Source organism: Falco naumanni, chromosome 2, assembly GCF_017639655.2.
Source record: "Falco naumanni isolate bFalNau1 chromosome 2, bFalNau1.pat, whole genome shotgun sequence".
Classification (NCBI taxonomy): Eukaryota; Metazoa; Chordata; class Aves; order Falconiformes; family Falconidae; genus Falco; species Falco naumanni.
The window spans coordinates 59,430,744-59,451,029 of record NC_054055.1 but is presented as its reverse complement, the minus strand read 5'-3'; the positions used below and the strand labels follow the sequence as shown (position 1 = coordinate 59,451,029).

The 20,286-nt window shown below is 40.1% G+C and overlaps 1 protein-coding gene across 3 annotated transcripts in view; it reads left to right on the top strand.

Moving 5' to 3' along the window:
- The window catches only part of NALCN (sodium leak channel, non-selective), a 249,732-nt gene that overhangs the window by 189,385 nt on the left and 40,061 nt on the right, over nucleotides 1-20,286 (top strand). For all 3 annotated transcript variants that reach the window (XM_040584471.1, XM_040584468.1, XM_040584470.1), the window contains exon 18: nucleotides 10,326-10,399. In XM_040584471.1, coding sequence (XP_040440405.1) covers nucleotides 10,326-10,399 — 74 coding nt within the window. The remainder of the gene's footprint in view (nucleotides 1-10,325; nucleotides 10,400-20,286) is intronic.

The window sequence follows — 20,286 nt, the reverse complement described above, 5'->3', positions numbered from 1 at the left end:
GGCTGTAGGCAGGTGGGTCTCTTCTCCCAGGTAACAAGCGATAGGACAAGACAAACTGGCCTCAAGTTGTGCCAGGGGAGGTTTACATTGGATATTAGGAAAAAAAATTCTTCACTTAAAGGGTTGTCAAGCATTGGAACAGGCTGCCCAGGGAGGTGGGTAGAATCACCATCCCTGAAAGCATTTAAAAACTGCGTAGATGTAACATTTAGGGACAAGGTTTAGTGGTGGACTTGGCAGTGTTAGGTTAACAGTTGAACTTGATCTTAAAGGTCTTTTCCAACCTAAATGATTCTATGATTCTATATACTTCCATACTTTGCATGAAAATTATTCACAGTATGCTGGGAATTTTCTTAGCTAACCAGTATTTCAGTAAGTTCTTGGACAGGAGAACTGGATGAAATATGGAAACATAATTTTTGTGTGAGTGGGTGTGTAAGAAAGGAAGTTGGCAGAAAATAAGGACATCTCACTGTGGTGGCTCTCGCAGGAGCCTGAGTGATAGTCACAGCAAGTTTCAGGGGGTCAAGATCTGAATGAGCTGTAAGATTTACAGCAAATCAGGCATCCAGTAAAATGAGTTGGCTTTAGAGCATTGGCCTTGGCTTCTTAACTTTAAGACTGAGGTGTTCTGTGCTCCTCTGATTACAGAGTCATAAAACTTTTAGCAAGCCCTGTGAAAAATTGTTGTGAGGTGGACACTCCTGAACTGGTTATTTATCTTTGGCCACACCACTCCTGAACTGGTTATTTATACATATTTATAACAGCATATTGCTGTTAAATAAATTTCAAAACTGGCAGGCTTATGAGATGAAGTTCGAAAATGCCTATGGCTTAATATGTACAGATACCCATGTGCATGTTTTACAGCAGTGGCACAGCAGGAGTGAATTACAAAACAAAGCAAAAGAGCATTTAATATATCCATGTATTTTATAGTTCAGACTTCTAACATCTTCCCATTTAATCAAAGGAATATAAACAAGCCAGCTCCCTTATTTCTGCATTTATAAGATTAATTGGATAGTAGCAAACATAATTTCGGTTTTCCATCCTCGTTATCATCCTGTTTCCTTTCACATTGTATGAATTTTGGTTTTAGCGCTGCAAGCAGTGAAGTTAGTAGCCATTCCTTTTTCCTGTGGGAGCAAGATCCATCATTAAGGTCTAACTCCTGAGAAAGCTCGGCACCCCACACCATATGCCTCTCCACTGATTTCCTACTTATCAACAGAATGTACCTGTATGGTGGAAGGTCATGGTCAGAAAGTAAGAGCTGATCTCAGAGGTTGTCAGAGCCATTACCATGGAGGACTATGAACATTAAGCAGCAGACCTTGCGCTGGCTTCTGCATTCGTTAGGGAGTCAGAGCACCAAGGTGATATGTTCACGATGACATGTGTTGCCTTGCAGGTGGGCTGCTGAGCTCCCACACGCTTTTCATAGGCTGTTTGCCTTCATTCACAGATAGGATCCTGCTGGTACCCATTAAAGTTAGATGGGATGGAACACAAGAATCAACCCACTTATAAGCCTTATCCTGGAAGGGCCTCAGTAATTCCTTGGAGATCAACATCCTTTGGTCTATGTAGAAATCATTATGTCTCAACACCTAAGGGAAAGTTTATGATTTTATCTGTTTACAGTTTCACACACAAATTGAGCACACAAGATTGCCCACAACTTTAATGCATGTTTAGTTAACATCAGAGATACTCCATTTGTGAGCAGCTGAGACATGCCACCTATTCTTGGTAAGATGTTTAATCTGGCAGTTTGTTACAGCATGTCTTTTTGTGATCTGTGCTCAGCTTCTTTCATTAACTATTCCAGTTCTTGCAAAAAGACCCATGTATATTCTAAGAGTATTCTGAAAGGACTTCTCCTTGCAGAAAGTATTTGTGATTGTTAAAGCTGAAATAGTCTTTCAGCTTTTCTAAGGCATAGCTTTTAGTATTGAAGACGGGGTATCCCAGCATATCTTTCAGAAAATCATCAGGCATGAAGACATACTTATAAACTTTATTAGCATTTTTTCCTTCTTAGACAAGAACCAAGGGTAGAATATTTACTCACAAATTGTCTTTTCCAGAATTTCTACTATTCTAATAAACTTATGTCCCAAGTTAATCAGCCTCTTCTGAACTTTATTTTGGGCATTCTGTTGTGCAAAGCAGAACTTTGGGACAAAAAGTATGATAGCATTCATTTGTGTTCCTGGTTATTCTTTTCTCTAAGTAATTTGAAAGAATTGTCACATTAAATTTTAATATAGCAGAAACTAATAAAGTGAAATTGCACATGAATTGCAATTAGAAAAGATTATTTATTTTTAAACACTAATAAATACTACATTTTCTTCTGAAATAATTCTTGCAGAATATTCTGCATAAGTATCAGGAAAAATCATTCAAATTTTATTTTAATCTCCCTTTACTAAGTATATGAGTCCTACAATTTCAGTTTCTGTATACCACTTGTTAATTAAACACAGCCAAGTGCTTCAGTGTTAACTATCTATGTCATTCATAGGTTACTGACAAAAATCTATGTATGTGGGAATGAGAATGGCTTATGAATCTAGCATTTGCTTACACATTACAGTCTTGATTTCAAAGATAATTTGTGTCCCATGTCTGTTCTCATCAGATCTTTCTATTGAAGTTAATATATGTAAATACAGTAAAGCATTTCAGGTTTTCTAAAAATTAATTAGGAGATGTCTTTGTCTATTTTGCATTTTTTAAAGAACTTGCTTATTTTATGATAAAATGGGTATGTAACAATATCCCTATGTCCCTGTGTCCAAATAATCAATTTATAGGAAAAGACACTGTTTCATTAAGTATTTTACCATATACACATTTTATCTGGTAATTTTTAATTTTTCTGACCATGTTTGCCTTCACAGCAGAGAAGACAGAACTGCAATAGTAACAAGACTGTTATTTTATTGTCTGTTTTTGTCTTCTGATGATTTTAAATTGCTTTGGCACTTTTCCTCTACATCCTAAGTTCAAAATTCTACCTGGAGAAGACCAATTTTCAATTACATTCAGAGAGAAAGAAGGCTGAAACTGGATATACTTTGCCCTTTTCAAAAAGTGCCATAATAATTCACCACTTCTTCCTGGCACTGCCTTTCTACTTCTTCAGTTTTGCACTAAAAGATGTCAAGGGTTTGATACAAAGGCCATGAAGATGCATTAAAACACAAGGGGCTGATCATAATAAAAAAAAATACAGACATGGTAAAAATGTTAGGGCCATTGTATTGTAATAGAAAAGAGCATGCATTACTTTGGAGTGAAGGGAGAGGCAGTGAGGGGCTGGGTTACAGGAATGACCTTCTACTTGAGCCTTGTACTCTCCCTTCCCCTGCTCCTACAGAGGAATCCAGATCTCCTTCTCCAAGCTCTTCAGTCTTCCTCACCCACTCACAAGATTTTCACAAGAATTGATCAAACATAGTCGAGATTGCTTTGTTCTAGTGAAGGGAATTATATGCATGTGCTTATACAACCAGGAGTACGATTTTTCCTTGTTCCCCCAACCAAAATTACCTCCCATTTGAAAATCCCAGTCCATGTCAGTCTTCTTGCATTCCCAGTCCAGCCCAACCTGGCAGTCCCTTCTTCCCTAGAGCCTCAAGATCCCCAGCTCAAGGTGTGGAGTGGAGCCTTCTCCTCCATCACTGCATACCCAGCACAATGTATTACAACCCCACATCAGCTTGGCCAGGAGTCCTCACTTCTACCCTGCTGTTGGCTGCCGTGAGTAATCTACCCAGCCCTCTTCACTAGCTTTTCACAAGGTCTCCCTGCCTCCTGCATCAAGTAAAGATAGAAAAAAAAAAACAACAAACAAACCTATCCAAGGTTGTACTTGCCAAAATAATCAGAGGGACTGAACACCTCTCCTATGAGGACAGACTGAGAGAGTTGGGGTTGTTCAGCCTGGAGGAGAAAGGTCCATGGACACCTTATTGCAGCCTTTCACTACTTAAAGAGGGCTTGTAAGAAAGATGGGGACAAACATTTTAGTAGGACCTGTAGTGATAGGGCAAGGGGGTAATAGTTTTAATCTAGAGGAGGTTAGATTCGGACTATGTATAAGGAAGAAATTTTGTATGATGAGCGTGGTGAAACACTGGAACAGGTTGCCCAGAGCGGTGGTAGATGCCGCATCCCTGGAAACATTCAAGGTCAGGTTGGACAGGGGTCTGAGCAACCTGATCTAGTTGAAGATGTCCCTGCTTATTGCAGGGGGGTTGGACTAGATAGATGACCTTTAAAGATCCCTTCCAACCCAAACCATTCTATGATTCTATGAAAAACCTACCCGTTAAACTGCTGAAAGTAAAAAACTTGGACATGCCAAAGGGAAAAACCCAACCATAATAAGACAAGACATAAAAGAGAGGGATTCTTCTCCCACCCTGGAGGTGCTTCCCTATGTATCTGTGATGGACTATTATCGTCTCCTTTACGTCTTCAGTGTTTTATAAGTATGCTAGTATTAGCCTTGTCCACATCCTCAGACTTAATTGAAAAAAGTTTCTTTGTTATGAAATGACATGTAGATTTTCCAGACCAGTAGTCAGCTAATTAGAAGATAGTTTTCCTTAAGAGACAGGCAGCAATCAAGGGCTGCAAAAGGAATTAAGGCTATTTCAGGTCAATGACTCCCAAGAGTTAAGGAGATTATGCCCACTTCTCATTCTAGACATCTGATCAAAAGGGACAGCCTTTGACTCCTTGTGGCACTTATCTAATGCTAGACCACTTTCTTGACTGTTTCTTATATAGGACGACCTCGCCAAGGGCCAGATTTTCAAAATCCAAATGAAAATAGTTCTACTTTGAGAGAGGGAAATGGATTAGGTGATCTCTAGAGGTCCCTTGTAATTGCATTCTTTATGATTCTGTAGGCATTAAGCAAAGTTTTCAAAAGAGTTTAAGAAATTCCCCACTGATTCCTATAGGATTTAGTTGCTTAACCTGCTTTAATTCTTTGGAACATTTTGTTAGGTGCCTATCAACAACTTAGAGTCTGGCCTTCCATGTTTTTGTCACATGAATTTTGATAGTCCAGTCTCTTCAAGCCAAAGATGCACAGTCAGAATGTTGAACAATATCTTCATTTGAAAGGCTACACAGCAAACTCCTGTGGGCCAAAAATATCCTATATTTAATGGAATGCTCAAGCTTTAAACAGATTCTGCCCACATATTTCCTCACTGTTTCTTAAAAATCACTCTGTTATATTGCTTATTGTACTGACTCCTTATATTTTCCCTAGAAGCTGCACATGTTTAAATCACAATATAGTCTGTTAATTCTGCCAGTCTACATAATCCATCAACTAGCATCCAACAAATTCCAAACTGAAACAGAAGCTTTGGATGATTTTTTTTTTCCTTGCTTGGAATTTTTGGCATAGTACAGAAGACTATTTCCATATGGTCCTGCAGTTGCCTATAAAACATTGTCATCAACAGCACTAAGTTAAAATTCTTAATTTTCATATAACACTTAAGAAATTGCATTAGAAAAATATATTGCATGCACTTTTTTTTTCCATTGTCCACCAAACATTTCAGATATTTATATCTCATTATTTATTTATGACCTTGTCTCACCTTGTGTTGCAGTACACCCACTAACAGTTGTCTCTTCTGCCAACTCTGCGGTGGTCCAATACAAAAATAATACACTACATCACCACAGTTTTAACCTATTGATAGCATGCAATCCTCCATCAAATTCAAATGTTGAAAACAATTGTTTTTTGCAGTGCTTTCTGGAGTTTTTGCACTGCGAACATGTTGCTAGCAAAATATATCAAAACCTTGACAATGAATAGCATTTCTCAAAACTTAAAACCACTGAGCCATATCTTAGCTGTTATAAATTGGCATAGATCCCCCTGAAGTCAGCAGTGTTGTGCCAGTACACCTACATTACAGGTCTGGCCCACAGTCATTAGCTGTCACCTATCAAAAGTATCGCCCTGAGTTGCTTTGCTTTTAATCTTACGCCAAGGATTTTCTTTTTCCAGGGTAGAAAGCCTGGATTTTTAAAATATACTACTAAATAAATATTGTCATTCAAAATGTCTGCAGTACCTTTCCAAAGCAGCGGGTGGCACTTGCAGAGCAACAATGTTCTGTGATTTCACTTCTTTTACAACAGTTACAGTGGTTTATTGCTTTGTCCTAGTCATTCTGGACAAATGTGGTTTCATAGGATGTAGCATTCAAATCGGGTTCACATTGGCTGGACCAAGTCGTTTTGTCTGCCTGAAGTCTGTTCTGCCAACAGCAGCAGTGAAGGGGGCCAGCACTTGTGGAAGAAGCACTACCCACAGATTTCCTAATTCTATGTGTGCAGACACATCTGTGTGAATAAACTCAAAGGAATGCGGGAACCAAGACGTTTGTGGGAGCACATGCTTTCCATCTAAAACCTTTTCGTCCAGGAAATATTATTGGTAATTTGCTGACCTGTCACAGCTGTTCCTTACAGATTAAAGTAGCCTGCAGGAGTTCTTTAAAATGGGTTGTTGAAATCGTATTTAACAGTAATTGGATGCTGTTAGGTGATTTCAGGACAGTGTCTTATACTAAAAAATAATGCTTTATAGCAGAAAGCTATATCGCACTGTTATTTCTGCACTGAGTGTACTTATAGGTTGCATAAAGATGCAAATAAATAAATAATGGCTAATAAAGATACACTGAGGGTGTCCTCACAGTACATCACAATCTGTAATAAAAGACCCAGCAGGCTAAACAGATACACCCTAAAATAACCTCAGTAGAGTACACTGTACTAACTTAATTCCACATCATCTGATCAAGTAATGTCTTTTGTATGTTAACACTGCTAATAATTTCCTCTGCAACATTCAAGAACTCGGCAGGTATCACAAGTTTTAATTGCCAGCCTCATTCTACACCAGCGTGTGGCATCTAGACATTATTAAACAAAATACTGATCATCACCCCCATTCTCTTTGTACAGTTCCATTGCGTTTGCCTAGTGTGCTATGCAAATTTGGAAAATTAAATGAGAAGTACTTTTATTTATCTAATATAGAAGTAAGGATACATATTTTAAAAATCTGTAGTCATGTTTGATTTTCTTCAGCATGCATATTGATAGATGCATCTTGCTATTTGACTGACTACTGACTCCTTTAAATATCAGACATTGATCTATTGTGCATATCCAAAAATATTACCATGTATTGCTTCTTCTGAGTATTTTAAATTTGAGATAATTCACCAGGGTTCTGCTGAAGAAAGGACTCTTAAATCCTACAAAGCAATGAGGACCATCATCTTCAAAAGCCTTAATCTTTGGAAGTGTCTAGGTTATATTATCAGTTCCATTTTGGACCACTGAGATCTCTAGGCACCAAAGTATAGGATCTTGTACATGCTCATGTATTCCTGGATTAACAAACTGGATACCTGGCTCCAATCTCAATTCTCTCAGAACTTCACCTAAGCATCAGTCCATTGGGTATGCTTAGATCATGGTCAGTGCCTAAGGATGTACTGCCTCAGGTGCAAATTTCACAGCTAGTCCTTCTGAAAAATAGTGCAGGAAAAGTAAATGCAATCTTTGCACAAATAACCTGGTGCAACACCGTGTGTTCTGGTCACTTTTCCCATTCCCATGACTTCTTAGACATTTATTTGTTTAAGCATCACTGAATAAAATTCATGAGCAGCTTTGGGATTGGGAACTAGAACCGTCTTTTCTCCCCATCTCAGTGGCCCCAGACATGGGCTCCTTCCTACTGCTTCTCTTCATCTCACTGGTTCCATGGATCTTGCACCTCTGGCTGTGCAGTGGCCAAATACCAGAGTGCAGCACTGTCCTTGCAAATCTCCAGCAGACAACTAGGGTGTCACTGAAGGCATCAAAAGCAGGGGGTGAAACGATTTCAAGCTGAAGTTATGCAAGGGATTTAGCAGTGTACTTTCATGCATAATGTATGCCACTGTCTCCTTCTTGTGTGTCTTGCTACCTAGAGGGAAGATCCACAGTCCCTGGTAGACAAATAAGCCAGATGTAAGTGGCCCTTGACCTAGACCTGCTGGGAACTTTTCCTGAGAAGTTCTTCTTCCTTCCTGGCACTAGATAGTTTCACACTTGGCTTGAGGAAGCACTGAATGTATCAGTACAAGCACCCAGCCTCCCTGTAAAACCTTTGAAAAGAAGCAAGACTCCTCGTTCCCACTTTCCCAGGGCACATTCCCTTGTTGATGACCTGTGTGAATTTCCCTGCTTGGGCCACACACACGCTTAATGCGAAGGTGTTTTGACACCTATTTTAAATGCCAAAAAGAAGTGTGTGTCAGATAGGGAGCTCTAGACAATTTCAGGAAAATTTCTTTGCCTCAGCTTTTTTCTGAAATCAGATGAGCAAAAGCTGGAAATTTGGAAGGAAATTAGTGCCTCCTGTGTTTGAAATCTTTCTAATTTCTAAGATGTTAACAAATAAAGAATTGTTATTAGACAGAAATAGACATAACACACTAGTAGGCAGCACACTTTTTTCCTGATATTTGATGTAATTGCAATTATTCTAAAGCAATTATTTGTAACAGGAAAAAAACAACAGAAAGAAAAAAGCTGTTTTTCCACCTTCACTATTCCCGTAAGTTTGATGTTCCTAGTTGAGTCCTAAAACAATTACTAGCTAACACCTTGCAAAAGGATAGATACTCCTGTGGTTTGGAGGCTTCTTTCTGAAATCCTGATAAGGGAAAAAATCAGTTATCTGGGATTCCACTGACAGTAATTTCACTGGCATTACAAGAAAAAAGATGTGAAAGAGCTGTCGCTGCTGTCACCATCGTCAGTTATATCTAAATGCGTAATAAGGTATCATGCTGATAAGTCCACTAAACCTGTACTGAGGTACTGCAAATGAGTTAAAATGCACATAAATGCGTTTCAATATATGAAATACTTACCACTCCACAATATTTAATATAACAGTATATCTCATAGTGTGATTTTCAGATTATTTTTGTGTTAACAATTCCCAGGCAATGGAACAATTTTTTGCTTTATGTTCAAACATTCAACGGTTCTGTTACTATTTTTTTGATCTTAACTGAAATTCCAATACCTTATTTTCTGAACTACTTTCTGAAGTATTGCATACTTTATTGCAGTTTTCAAGTTGCAGTTTTTTTAAGGAACCCACAGAATTTCAAAATACTGGTGTTTTCAGATCATCTGTGTTCTTACCTCCACAGGCTGTGCAGAAGTGGGTCAGGACTTGACAAAGGTTAAAGAGGCCACACTTGAAAAGGCAAGGGTTAGGGCAAGAGGCTGCAGCCTGCTGTTACAGGTGTGGCTTAAAAAGATGCAGTTCCTCAGCTAAATTCTTCAGCTGTGATTTGCCAAATTGTTAACCACTTCCTTAGGAATTAAGTGCTTGGTTTTTTCACGTATCTCAGTCCTTCTATTTCATGTTCAGCGAGTCCTGTTTACCAGAATATGGCTAAAACACTGTTCGTGACCAGAGGCAAGTACAAACACGTTTTGCTCACCACATTTTTTGCTCTGCATCAGGAGGAAAGAAAGGGACCTACTTTCGTTTCACCTAGCTCTGGGCACTGAAATTACACATCTCAGCATTGTTAGCTGGCTCTTCCATATAGTCAGAGCACCTCCAGATATGATCCAGCCTAGTCAAAATCTAAAATAGAGGAGAAATAGCAAGGATTAAGACAAAGATGTGACTTGGCTAACTGGAGAAGACAATAAATCTGTAATAAAGGGAATAATATTCACACTATTCAACAAAACTATCTGCTTCTTGCTACCCAGAATTAGCAAGGGATTGGGATAGGGAGGCTAAAAGCTGTGACGTAAGGCTATGGTTTTATACCAGGGGTCCTCAAACTCTTTAACCAGGGGGCCGGCGTGTGGATGCAGTGGCAGGCAGTCATCTGCGGCTGCTTGGTTTCCACCGCCAACCCCCGCAGGGGGGTGCGGGGGGGTCTGTAAATACCGGGGCCGGATTGAGGACCCTGGGCTGTAGTTTGAGGACTCCTGTTGTAGACATTCCTGAAGGAATTTGCTGTATGTGACCATCTTGATCTTATCCACCATCCTTTTCCTCCAAAAGGGCATCCATGCCACAGACTGTGAAAAACAGCTTTATGATAGAGAACATTGTGTGTAATTTTACATACATTCAGCATCATAATGTTTCATTGGTCTGTCACATACACACGCTATATTTTACAGCAATTAAAAAGTACCCTGTCTTTTTCTTAATTTTATAGCTCCGTAAATCTGTTTTCAGCATCAGAGCAAGAAACCTTCTAGAAAAAGAGACAGCAATCAATAAAATTCTAAGGTAAGAGTCAGCAGTGATTTGGTATTATTTTGACGGTCATCATTTCTCATAATCTTGTTTTTCATGAACGTTACTGTATGTATAATATTTATACTAGTGTATCACTTTGTAGTAGATCTGTTGTTTTCACTATCAAACATAAATTGCTCTTTTCTCTGGCTATATTATATGCTTGAACAGCATCAAGAGAGACTTCTTCAGTATGTATTTGAATTCTGTGTCATGCAGAAAGACCATGTTTCAGGTCTTTTCACTTCTTTCTTGTAAATTAACCAAAAAATATCTCTTCATAAGCAGTGTTATTTCGCCTGAAGAATTCCAGCCTAGTTCTTGCATATATATGCACATAAATATTCGAAGGTGATGTACACTAGAAAGCATAAACTACAGCTGATCGTATTCCAGGTAGGAAATGTACAATGAATATTTCAGAACTGGAACTTCTGCGGGAGGATTTCCTGAATGTTTTAATGATGATCACTCTTTTTGGTATTCCTTATTGAGAAGGTACTCAGCATCGTACTGAGTATTTACATAAGAAAATGGTGCAAGCCTAAGTCTCCAAGACCCATGTTTAAAGTTATCATATAGCTAACACCATGCCACAGGTTTTCATGCCACTAATGGTTTTATATTATAATGACTGTCATTAATATAAGGTGCATTAGCAATGCTAACAATTTATAGATCATTCTTTTTTTTATATTTACATTCTCACCAAAGCAGGTGCATCTTCAGAATGTAGTGAATGAATGGTCCTAGGTAAATACACAGTATAAACAGGAATAACTGATCTGACAAGGTGCAGCTGTGGGATTAGATTAAGTATGGCAGTGTTTTATGAGGAGCAGTGCACTAGGAATTCAGTATGATTTCGGAATTATGAGGTTTCTTGAAAAGTGCCTAGTAATTACATGCCATTTGAGAAATATTACAGCTCTAGTTCTTTTTTAATACTCTATAAGAATACAGCACAGGGAGAACTATAAAAATTAATGTGAAACTTTATCTGTCTTTAAACCCACAGTAATGAAAAGATAAACAATTACTAATTCTAATGAATGCTCTTTGTCAAAATAGTATTAAGAAATGTAACTACAAGACCATCAGTATTCAATTTTAACAAAACTTAGGGCTCTATTTGTAAGCATTTATTTCAGTTACGTTAATGTATCTTGATTTTACAACCATTACTGTTAGAGATGAATAAATACAAGTCTATTTGTTCTAATAAAAAAAATATGGCTTCATAGCAGTGTTTTAGTAAAACATTTGTACTGAAATTCTATGTTATATTACAACTGTGAAATGTTATTGACACCTCTAGAGTTACACAAATGTCAGTGTTTTGCATGTTTCTTATACTGTACCACAGAGGAAACATGTAGACAAAGAGGATACCCTACTTTTTCATTTATTCTTTTTTCAAACTGTGACATCTGTAGGGGTTTCATTCTTTCTTACATAGAATAAAAAAAAAAAATCCTGCAAACTGAAATTCAGAATTCTGATTCATTCTTCCATCAGCACAGAACTTTCTCCTTTTCAGGACAAGTCTGAAGCAGAGTGGGAGGAGAATTGAAGCTGTTAAAGGAAAAATTCACACAGATGTGGGTACCACTAGGCTTGCTTTAATCACAACTCAGAGTTGGGCCACCACCTCAGTGAGTGGCAGAGAACAAAGGGATGCAGCACAGCTTATATACACTTATCAAATCATTAGTCGATGTCCCAAGTGTTTAGGAGTTTCCTTTGGTCTTGTCAGTTCTGCAGATCCATCACCTGACTCTGTCCCAGCTGATTCATCTATTCGGTTCCAGTCTCTACCTCGGTTCCAAGATGCTCCTCAGATCATCATCTCCTTTCTACCTCTTTAACTCACACAATCCGTCAAACAGACTTAGTCTTTGAACAAGCAATTCCCATTCACATATACTATTTTTTCTAAAAACACCTGTGTTTCTGAGAGCACCTGTGTATACAAAGTGATCATTGATTGTTTCTCTATTCTCCTACTGATTAACTTGACTAAGTTTTAAACCAGCCTTGGATTAGGGCTGTACAAGGGATGAGGCCCGGTTCTGCCATGTAGCAGCTTCAGCACGTTAAAATTCTTAATTCAAAATACATTTTCTTTAACAGAAGCAAACTGCTGTTTGGACTTCACAAAGTTCTCAGAGGTACCAGGACAGAATCAGAAATCAGTCCTTCCAGCTTCAATCCTGCTGGCTTCCAGTCGGTCCTTCAGAGCACAGCTTGTGCCAAAGTTCTGTATCTAGGAGGACTTTCTCGTCATTTCACCTGAATTCCTTTGAAGAAAAGTTTCAGAGGCAGAAGAAGAAAGTTTTCACTTACTAATCTATTTTAATTTAATTGTTCCATTTAATCTCTTAATTTAATCTACATTTACTGTGCTTTCCCATCTACTCCCTGGGTCACTGGCAATGAACTTTTGAGGAACATGGGTATCAAGTAAGAAAAATATGGGGTCATATGTCCTCTACTGCTTTCTGAGTATGCTTGTAAGTCACTTACAAAGAGGCAGTCTTATTCTGCTCCTGATAAAAAGGAATATATACTGTTTACTGTTCCTTGTTATTGCCTCATGATTGTTAAATAACGTCTGAACCGTGACATCTCCAATGCATCTCTTCCAGCATAAGAAAATTTTGTTCATGGTATATCTGGCGGGCATGATGATGGAGAGCATTGCCAGTGATGGCCCTGCTGGTTCTGAGCACTGCCAGTGTTTCCATGTTGATGCCAGTGTTGATGCAGGGGAGTTTTACAAACAAAGAAGTGATAAGAAAGGATAAAATTTGCAGCTGAAACTTTGGATTCCATTCAAGGAATACAGGAAAACTCAAACTCACAAGACATGAGATATTCTTTTTCATATTTTTGCTTTTGTTGTAAATGCTGTATACTGCTTAATAAAAGTGTCTGAGTCTCAGCAATTCAGAGTATCTGACAAAAGAAGAAATGGTGTTTATGCCAAGAACAGTAAAAGATAACTCAGGATGTCCCTTCTAGCATCTTTTTAATTTTTGTCTACCTGAATTAAGAAGCATTTATCTGAAGCAATGCCTCTACACAGTAAAGCTGCCCGTGGGCAACTTCAGCTTGATCAAATTGCCATGCTGAAAAGAGAATTTTATGTCTCTTGTAGCTTAAGTCCACCTCTTACCTTTCCCCCCTACTTTTTAAACCTTGTCAAATTGTATTTTAATCAAATTCTGAATGTTTCAACATAACCAGCTGCATAGGAGTATGCATTACACAAGTACCTTTATGTCTGTCTTGTGCATCTTCCTCTATCCAAACCTTGTTTCTTTATGTACTGCAGTTTGATATCTTCCCTAAGAGGAGAAAGAAGGGCATAAATAGCCCTCAGCCACCCAGAGTGACAGTTCATACATTCAATAGCAGATGTCTCACCTGCTCATCTAATATTACATTATGCAGCAAAGCAGAGGTCTCAGGTCTTTTTGTTTTTCTTCAGCTTTCTTACTGCACTCTAGGGGAACTCTGTTTTCTGAACATGCCGGATTAGAAGCCAGTGTTCACCTTGTCCCCTTAAGGTCTTGGTGCAGTTAGCCCTGGGAACAAAGTCAAGAATGTAGCAACTGCAATCCTGGATACTGTGACCAGTAAAGATTTGCTTCACCCCTGCCAGTGTCAATGCACAGAGGGGCTTAAGTCTCACGTAAAGCCATTCTGAGGACAAGGACTTCACCCTTCCAAGGAAAATGAAACAAGAGTTACAGACCATTAGAGCAGCTTCTTCAAAACACGATCACATTTAGCAGTGACTCTGAATTACAGACAGCTTCATTTCTTTCTGAAAAAATATGATACATTTCCCACAGCAGCAATAACCACTGCTAGCAATTGTAATTCCTCCTGCAAATCTTCAGTGTTTCCCACTTTTGTCTCACTACCTTGTTGTGATTACTGCTTTTCATCTTAAAGAGAAGTTTTGTGTCTATGGTTCTTCTGACCCTCATTCATTGTGGGATCATTATTTAAGAATGCATGTCTAGTCCTTTATTAGTCCCACTGACTTTCTGAAGTAGAGGGTGGAGAATGTCCAGCCAGAATGTATGTAAGTCAGTCCAATCCCTCTCTAGTGTTGAGGATAAGTTGTAAACAGCACAGGATGGTGGCGAAACAGAGGAGACTTAGAGTAGTTTCACACAGTCCAAAATACAATCAAAGTATCAGTAGTGCAGAACCTGACTATTAAACCCTGCTTGACAGAACAATTGAGGCTGGAAGGGACCTCTGGACGTCATCTGGTCCAGCCATGTCCAGATGGCTTTTGAGTATCCCCAAGGATGGAGGCTCCACAACTTCTGTGGGCAACCTGCATCAGTGCTTGGCCATCCTCACATAAGGAATTATATCCTTGATTTATAAATTATAAGGACTAACTTAAAACTTCTTATCAACAGACCAAAGATGATCAAACTTACCAAAACCACAAAAATTCATTTTATTATAAAATATCACAGCACTAGCAAAACTGGCCAGCTGCAACAAGGCTTTTACCACCCCATACCAGATAACTTCAATAAGTAGTTTCCACACCATGCCCCAGCACAGCTACCAATCCCCCACAAGATTTCAAAAGTTCATCTGCTGTCCATGCTGTTTCTTCAGCCTCTCCAGATCAGTCCACCCCGCTTCTTGTCTCTGCTGCATCCAGATTCTTCCTTCTCCAGGCTCCTCTTCCAGCCAGCCTCTCCTCATCCAGGCCCCCTCCTTGTCTTTCCTACATCCACGGTGCACACCTTCTCTCTCCTCCCTCTGCTTCATCTAGGTCTCTCTTCATCCAGGGCTCCTCTTCCATACCCCTTAGAGCAGGGGTCCTCAAACTTTTTAACCAGGGGGCCAGCACACCAATGCAGTGGCAGGCAGTCATCTGCAGCTGCTTGGTTCCCCACCCCCCCATGCCATAGTTTGAGGACCCCTGCCTTAGAGCTATTTAACTACTTAGCAGGAACCAGCCGCAGCTGCACATTATCCACATCAGCCAACCCACTGCCCCTGAAGCCAGCCTGCAGCTATATGTTATCAATGTTATTTAACCTGCCTTCATTCCTCTATAATTCCTCTACAATAAAATATATATACTGTCACAGTTTGGGAAACTAACAGTTATTTTTTTTAAAATTAGAAGCTTTTTGTTTGCTTTTCATTACAGCTGATGCTATAGTCAAACTGTAAACTGATGTTAGGGAAATGCAATAGGGCTTTCACTGTTCTAGTCAAGATTTGTCTGATGTGATACTGGACCTGAGGGAATAACATAGCTCACGCCTAAATGGAGCTTCCAGTTTCATAAACAGCTAATTGAGTGAAGTGCATTTATCTTATGTTTGAAATTGAGACTGCTATGAGTGCATCAGGTTGGGGGGGCAGAGAATTTCTTGAATTCAGTATCCAGTTCTACTAATTTGCTAGTATGCTAGAAGATAATTCAGCCTATGTTCATACAAGTATTTCTGCAAAGTGCAGTGATTTATTTTTTTTTTTCCTGAATATTAGAATAAGAAAGAAACAAGATTCTCTGTGCTTCTCGGAAATTTTATAAAGTCAATCCCTGAATAGATTCTCTCTGGACACTAATACAATATGATACACCACCTCTCGTAAGAGGATGAGCAAACATTTTCATTAGTTTGTTTATTACAGGACTGTAGACATGTTGGTCAGAGAGAACTTTGGAGGCCATGTTTTCCAGCTGTGCACTTCAAGTAGGACTGTTACTAACCCTGGATCAGATCAGCCTCTGCATCCTCCACCTGCTCTGGTTCCAGCACTGTGTTATCCTGCCCTTATAGAGAGGGTTTTCCTGATGCCCAGTGTGAACCTTCCAAGCCACTGCTTCTGGCCATTGCTTACTGATCTGTCATCCCACAGTAACAAAGAGCTTAGCTCCATGCTTTGACCTCGTCTTCACCAAAGTAAACAAGACCAGCTCTCTAAAGTCTCTCTGAAGGTCGTGCTGTAGGCCACTGATCGCTTGTGCCTGCTCCTGTGTTTCAGTGTCCCTTTTGAAATACCCAAAAGTGTGTCCCAGGGCCAGTCTCTCCAGCTCTCCAGCACTGAGTAGAGGAGGAATAGCAACTTCCCTCAATCTGCTGGCTACACTCCTTTAATATAGTAACCCGTTTGCCTCATTGATGGCAGGAACACCTTCATCCAGTTATCATCCAGGTAACTCCATCCCATCTAGACTCAGTGCACAATGCAAATCCTATATTCTTTTCCTCAGCCAGCCACTCCACAGCCTTCATAGATATGTGGAGCTATACTGCACCAGCTGTGAAACTGCATACTTCCTTGTCCAACTTCCTGAAGCTTTTGCTGCCTTGGTCCTCAGGTTTGTCAGGGTTCTTCTGGTTTAATGTCCTACTATTCAGTGTGTGAAACACTGCTTTTCACTTGCCCACATACCCAGTCATTTCATCTTGATGATGATGATGATGATAGGGTTGAGTGCTTATGAGTAAGAATCAAGGGAAAGGCCATCAAGGCAGATAACATGGTAGTAGTCTGTTATGCGCCACCCAACCAGATAAAGAGGCAGAAGAACTATTCTAAAAGCAGCTGGGAGAAGTCTCACAGTTGCTAGCCCTTTTTTTCATGGGGGACTTCAATTTACCAGATGTCTCCTGGAAACACAATACAGCAGAGGGGAAATAGTCTAGGAGGTTCCTGGAGAGTGTAGAAGGCAATGTCCTAACACCACTGGTGAGGGAGCCAACTAGGGAGGGTCCCACAGTGGGCCTGTTGTTTACGAACACAGAAGGACTTGTAGGTGATGTGATGGGTGAAGGCCATCTTGGGCATAGCGATCATGAAACAATAGTTTTCAATTCTCAGAGAAGTAAGGAAGCCAGTTAGCAGAACTGACACCTTGGAATTCCAGAGGGCAGATTTTTTTGGCCTGATTAGGAGACAGGTTGACAGAGTCCCTTGGGAGGCAGTCCTGAAGGGCAAAGGAGTCCAGGAAGGCTGGGCATTCTTCAAGAAGATAATAAAGGTATGGGAACAGGCTGTCCCCATGTGTCAAAAGACAAACCTGCAGGGAGGAAGACTGGCCTGGCTGAACAGAAAGCTTTGGCTGGAACTCAGGGAAGAATTTGTGACCTTTGGAAGAAGAGGCAGGCAGCTCAGGAGGACTGCAAGGATGTCATGCCATAATGCAGGAAGAAAATTAGAAGAGCCAAATCCCAGCTAGAACTTAATCAGGCTATTGCCATAAAAGACAAAACAAATGTTGCTATAAATATTTTAGCAACAAAAGGAGGGCTAAGGAGACTCTCCATCCTTTATTGGATGCAGAGGGAAATATAGTGGCAAAAGATGAGGAAAAGACTGAGGCACTTAATGCCTTCTTTTCTTTACCTCAGTCTTTAGTATTAAGGATGAGGGGATCGAGTGCACCCGCACTAAGTTTGCAGACGATACCAAGTTGGACAGCAGCGTTGATCTGCTGGAGGGCAGGAAGGCTCTGCAGAGGGACCTGGACAGGCTGGACTGATGGGCTGCGGCCGACTGTATGAGGTTCAACAAGGGTCAGTGCCGGGTCCTGCTCTTGGGTCACACCAGCCCCACACAGCGCTACAGGCTTGGGGAAGAGCAGCTGGAAAGCTGCCTGGTGGGAAAGGGCCTGGGGGTGCTGGTCGACAGCTGGCTGAACATGAGCCAGCAGTGTGCCCAGGTGGCCAAGAAGGCCAGCAGCATCCTGGCTTGTGTCAGAAACAGTGTGGCCAGCAGGGCCAGGGCAGTGATTGTCCCCCTGCACTCAGCACTGGTGGGGCCGCACCTCGAATCCTGTGTTCAGGTTTGGGCCCCTCGGTGCAAGAGGGACACTGAGGTGCTGGAGCGTGTCCAGAGACGGGCAACGGAGCTGGTGAAGGGTCTGGGGCACAGGTCTTGTGAGAAGCTGTTGAGGGAACTGGGGTTGGTTAGCCTGGGGAAGAGGAGACTCAGGGGGGACCTTATTGCTCTCTACAATTGCCTGAAAGGAGGCTGCAGGCAGGTGGGGGTGGGTCTCTTCTCCCAAGTAACAAGCAATAGGGTGAGAGGAAATGGCCTCAGGTGGCACCGTTGGAGGTTTAGATTGGATATTAGGAAAAATGTCATCACTGAAAGGATGTTGAAGCATTGGAAGAGGCTGCCCAGGGAGGTGGTGGAATCACCATCCCTTGGAGGTATTTAAAAGACGTAAAAAAATGTGGCATTTAGGGATATGGCTTGGTGGTGAACTTGGCAGTGTTAGTTTTACAGTTGGACTTGATCATAAAGGTCTTTTCCTACCTAAATGATTCTGTGCTTCTGTGATCATAGAAGGCATACCTTTGGTATTCTTTATTAGAAATTTGCCTGCATTAAATAACTGACTTGTATCAGTCAGCTCTAATTCACTTACAACAGGTTTCTCTGTGTATGTTTTAAGAGTGTGATTTGTTTCTTCATAACTGTGAGGCTTTCAAACTATACATTTCTCAGAACAAATGTTCCAGGTAAGCCCAGCATATGAGGTGCTGGGCTTTTGTACCATGTTTTTCCCAGAAAAAATATTTCAGTCAAGCTCAGCTGATGATTGTTGTCACCAGAATCAAACTCCAGACTTGGTCACCAGCTTCTTAAATCTCTACAAGTGTATGACTTCATTTGATTTCACCTGCCTCCTGCAAAGACAAAAAGAAATACTGGAATGCACGTATTCATTGGTAAGAGGTTACACTTTTTTGTGGGGTTTATGCCAAGTCACCACCATGTTATAGATCACTGTAAAGCGTTGTTGTGTAGTAGAGTCAGTGGGCTATGGAGTCTCCCACACTGCAGGTATGGAAAAGGTAGTTAGACAAACAGAATAGTGTAGATATCATTGATCCTTGATATCATTGAGAAGTGATAGGCTAGGTGGCCACTTGAGGTTCCTTCTTCTCCATCCATTCTACCAATTCTTCTAGAATCTATAGATTATATAATCTGTAATCTAAGGAAAATAATTATTATACAAACATGTGGTAGAGGAGAAGCTGAAACAGCAAGGCAAGAATGGCAATGAGAATACAAAATGGCTAAAGGAAAGAAAGTATGCTACCAGAGTTCAACAGGCTGAGCAGACATTCACAAGAGAAAATGTGACTATTTGTTTTTTCCTTTAGAGGCATATGGAAGGTAACAAGAAAAACCATGGAAAATAAAAAACATGTATTATCCAAGTTGCATTAATAATTCATTTTACCAGCCAAATTCAGGTTTCTTTAAAAAATATTATAGTATATTACACCATATTGAATTAAATTTATAAAATGAAAGGGAGAGACACTAGAACAGCTGTCAGGTGGATTCATCATGAATCTTAGGTTGTCAAATTTAACCATATGTTCCAAGTTAGATGGAAGTATAATGAGAGCATAGAAGGATTTAGTAATGATAGTTATAGTGAAAACAGTGCTGCATGAGGCTGATAACTGGGTGTTTTACTGAAGCGTACCACACTGCTGAGACTTCAGTGTGAGCATGTTTCAGGGAGAACAAGAACAAAAGTACATAGTAATATATGCAGTTGCTGGAGTTACTACGTAAGTATTCACTCATTAAAATAATACAGAAAAACAACTAATTGGTATTATATTGGAATGCAAGAAGATGAATAAACAGTTGCTGTGGAAAGGATGCCTCCCTAAAAAATGCAAGCATGAGCCTATGCATACCCTCTGCAAGAGACCTCAGAATATTCATTAAAGGTATAGTATTTTGAAGTATTGATCAAAGCATTTAACATTTTACATTAACTCAAAGAATGTTACTTGAACACTCTGCTCACCACTTATTTTTCAGGGGTCCCAAAGCATGAAATA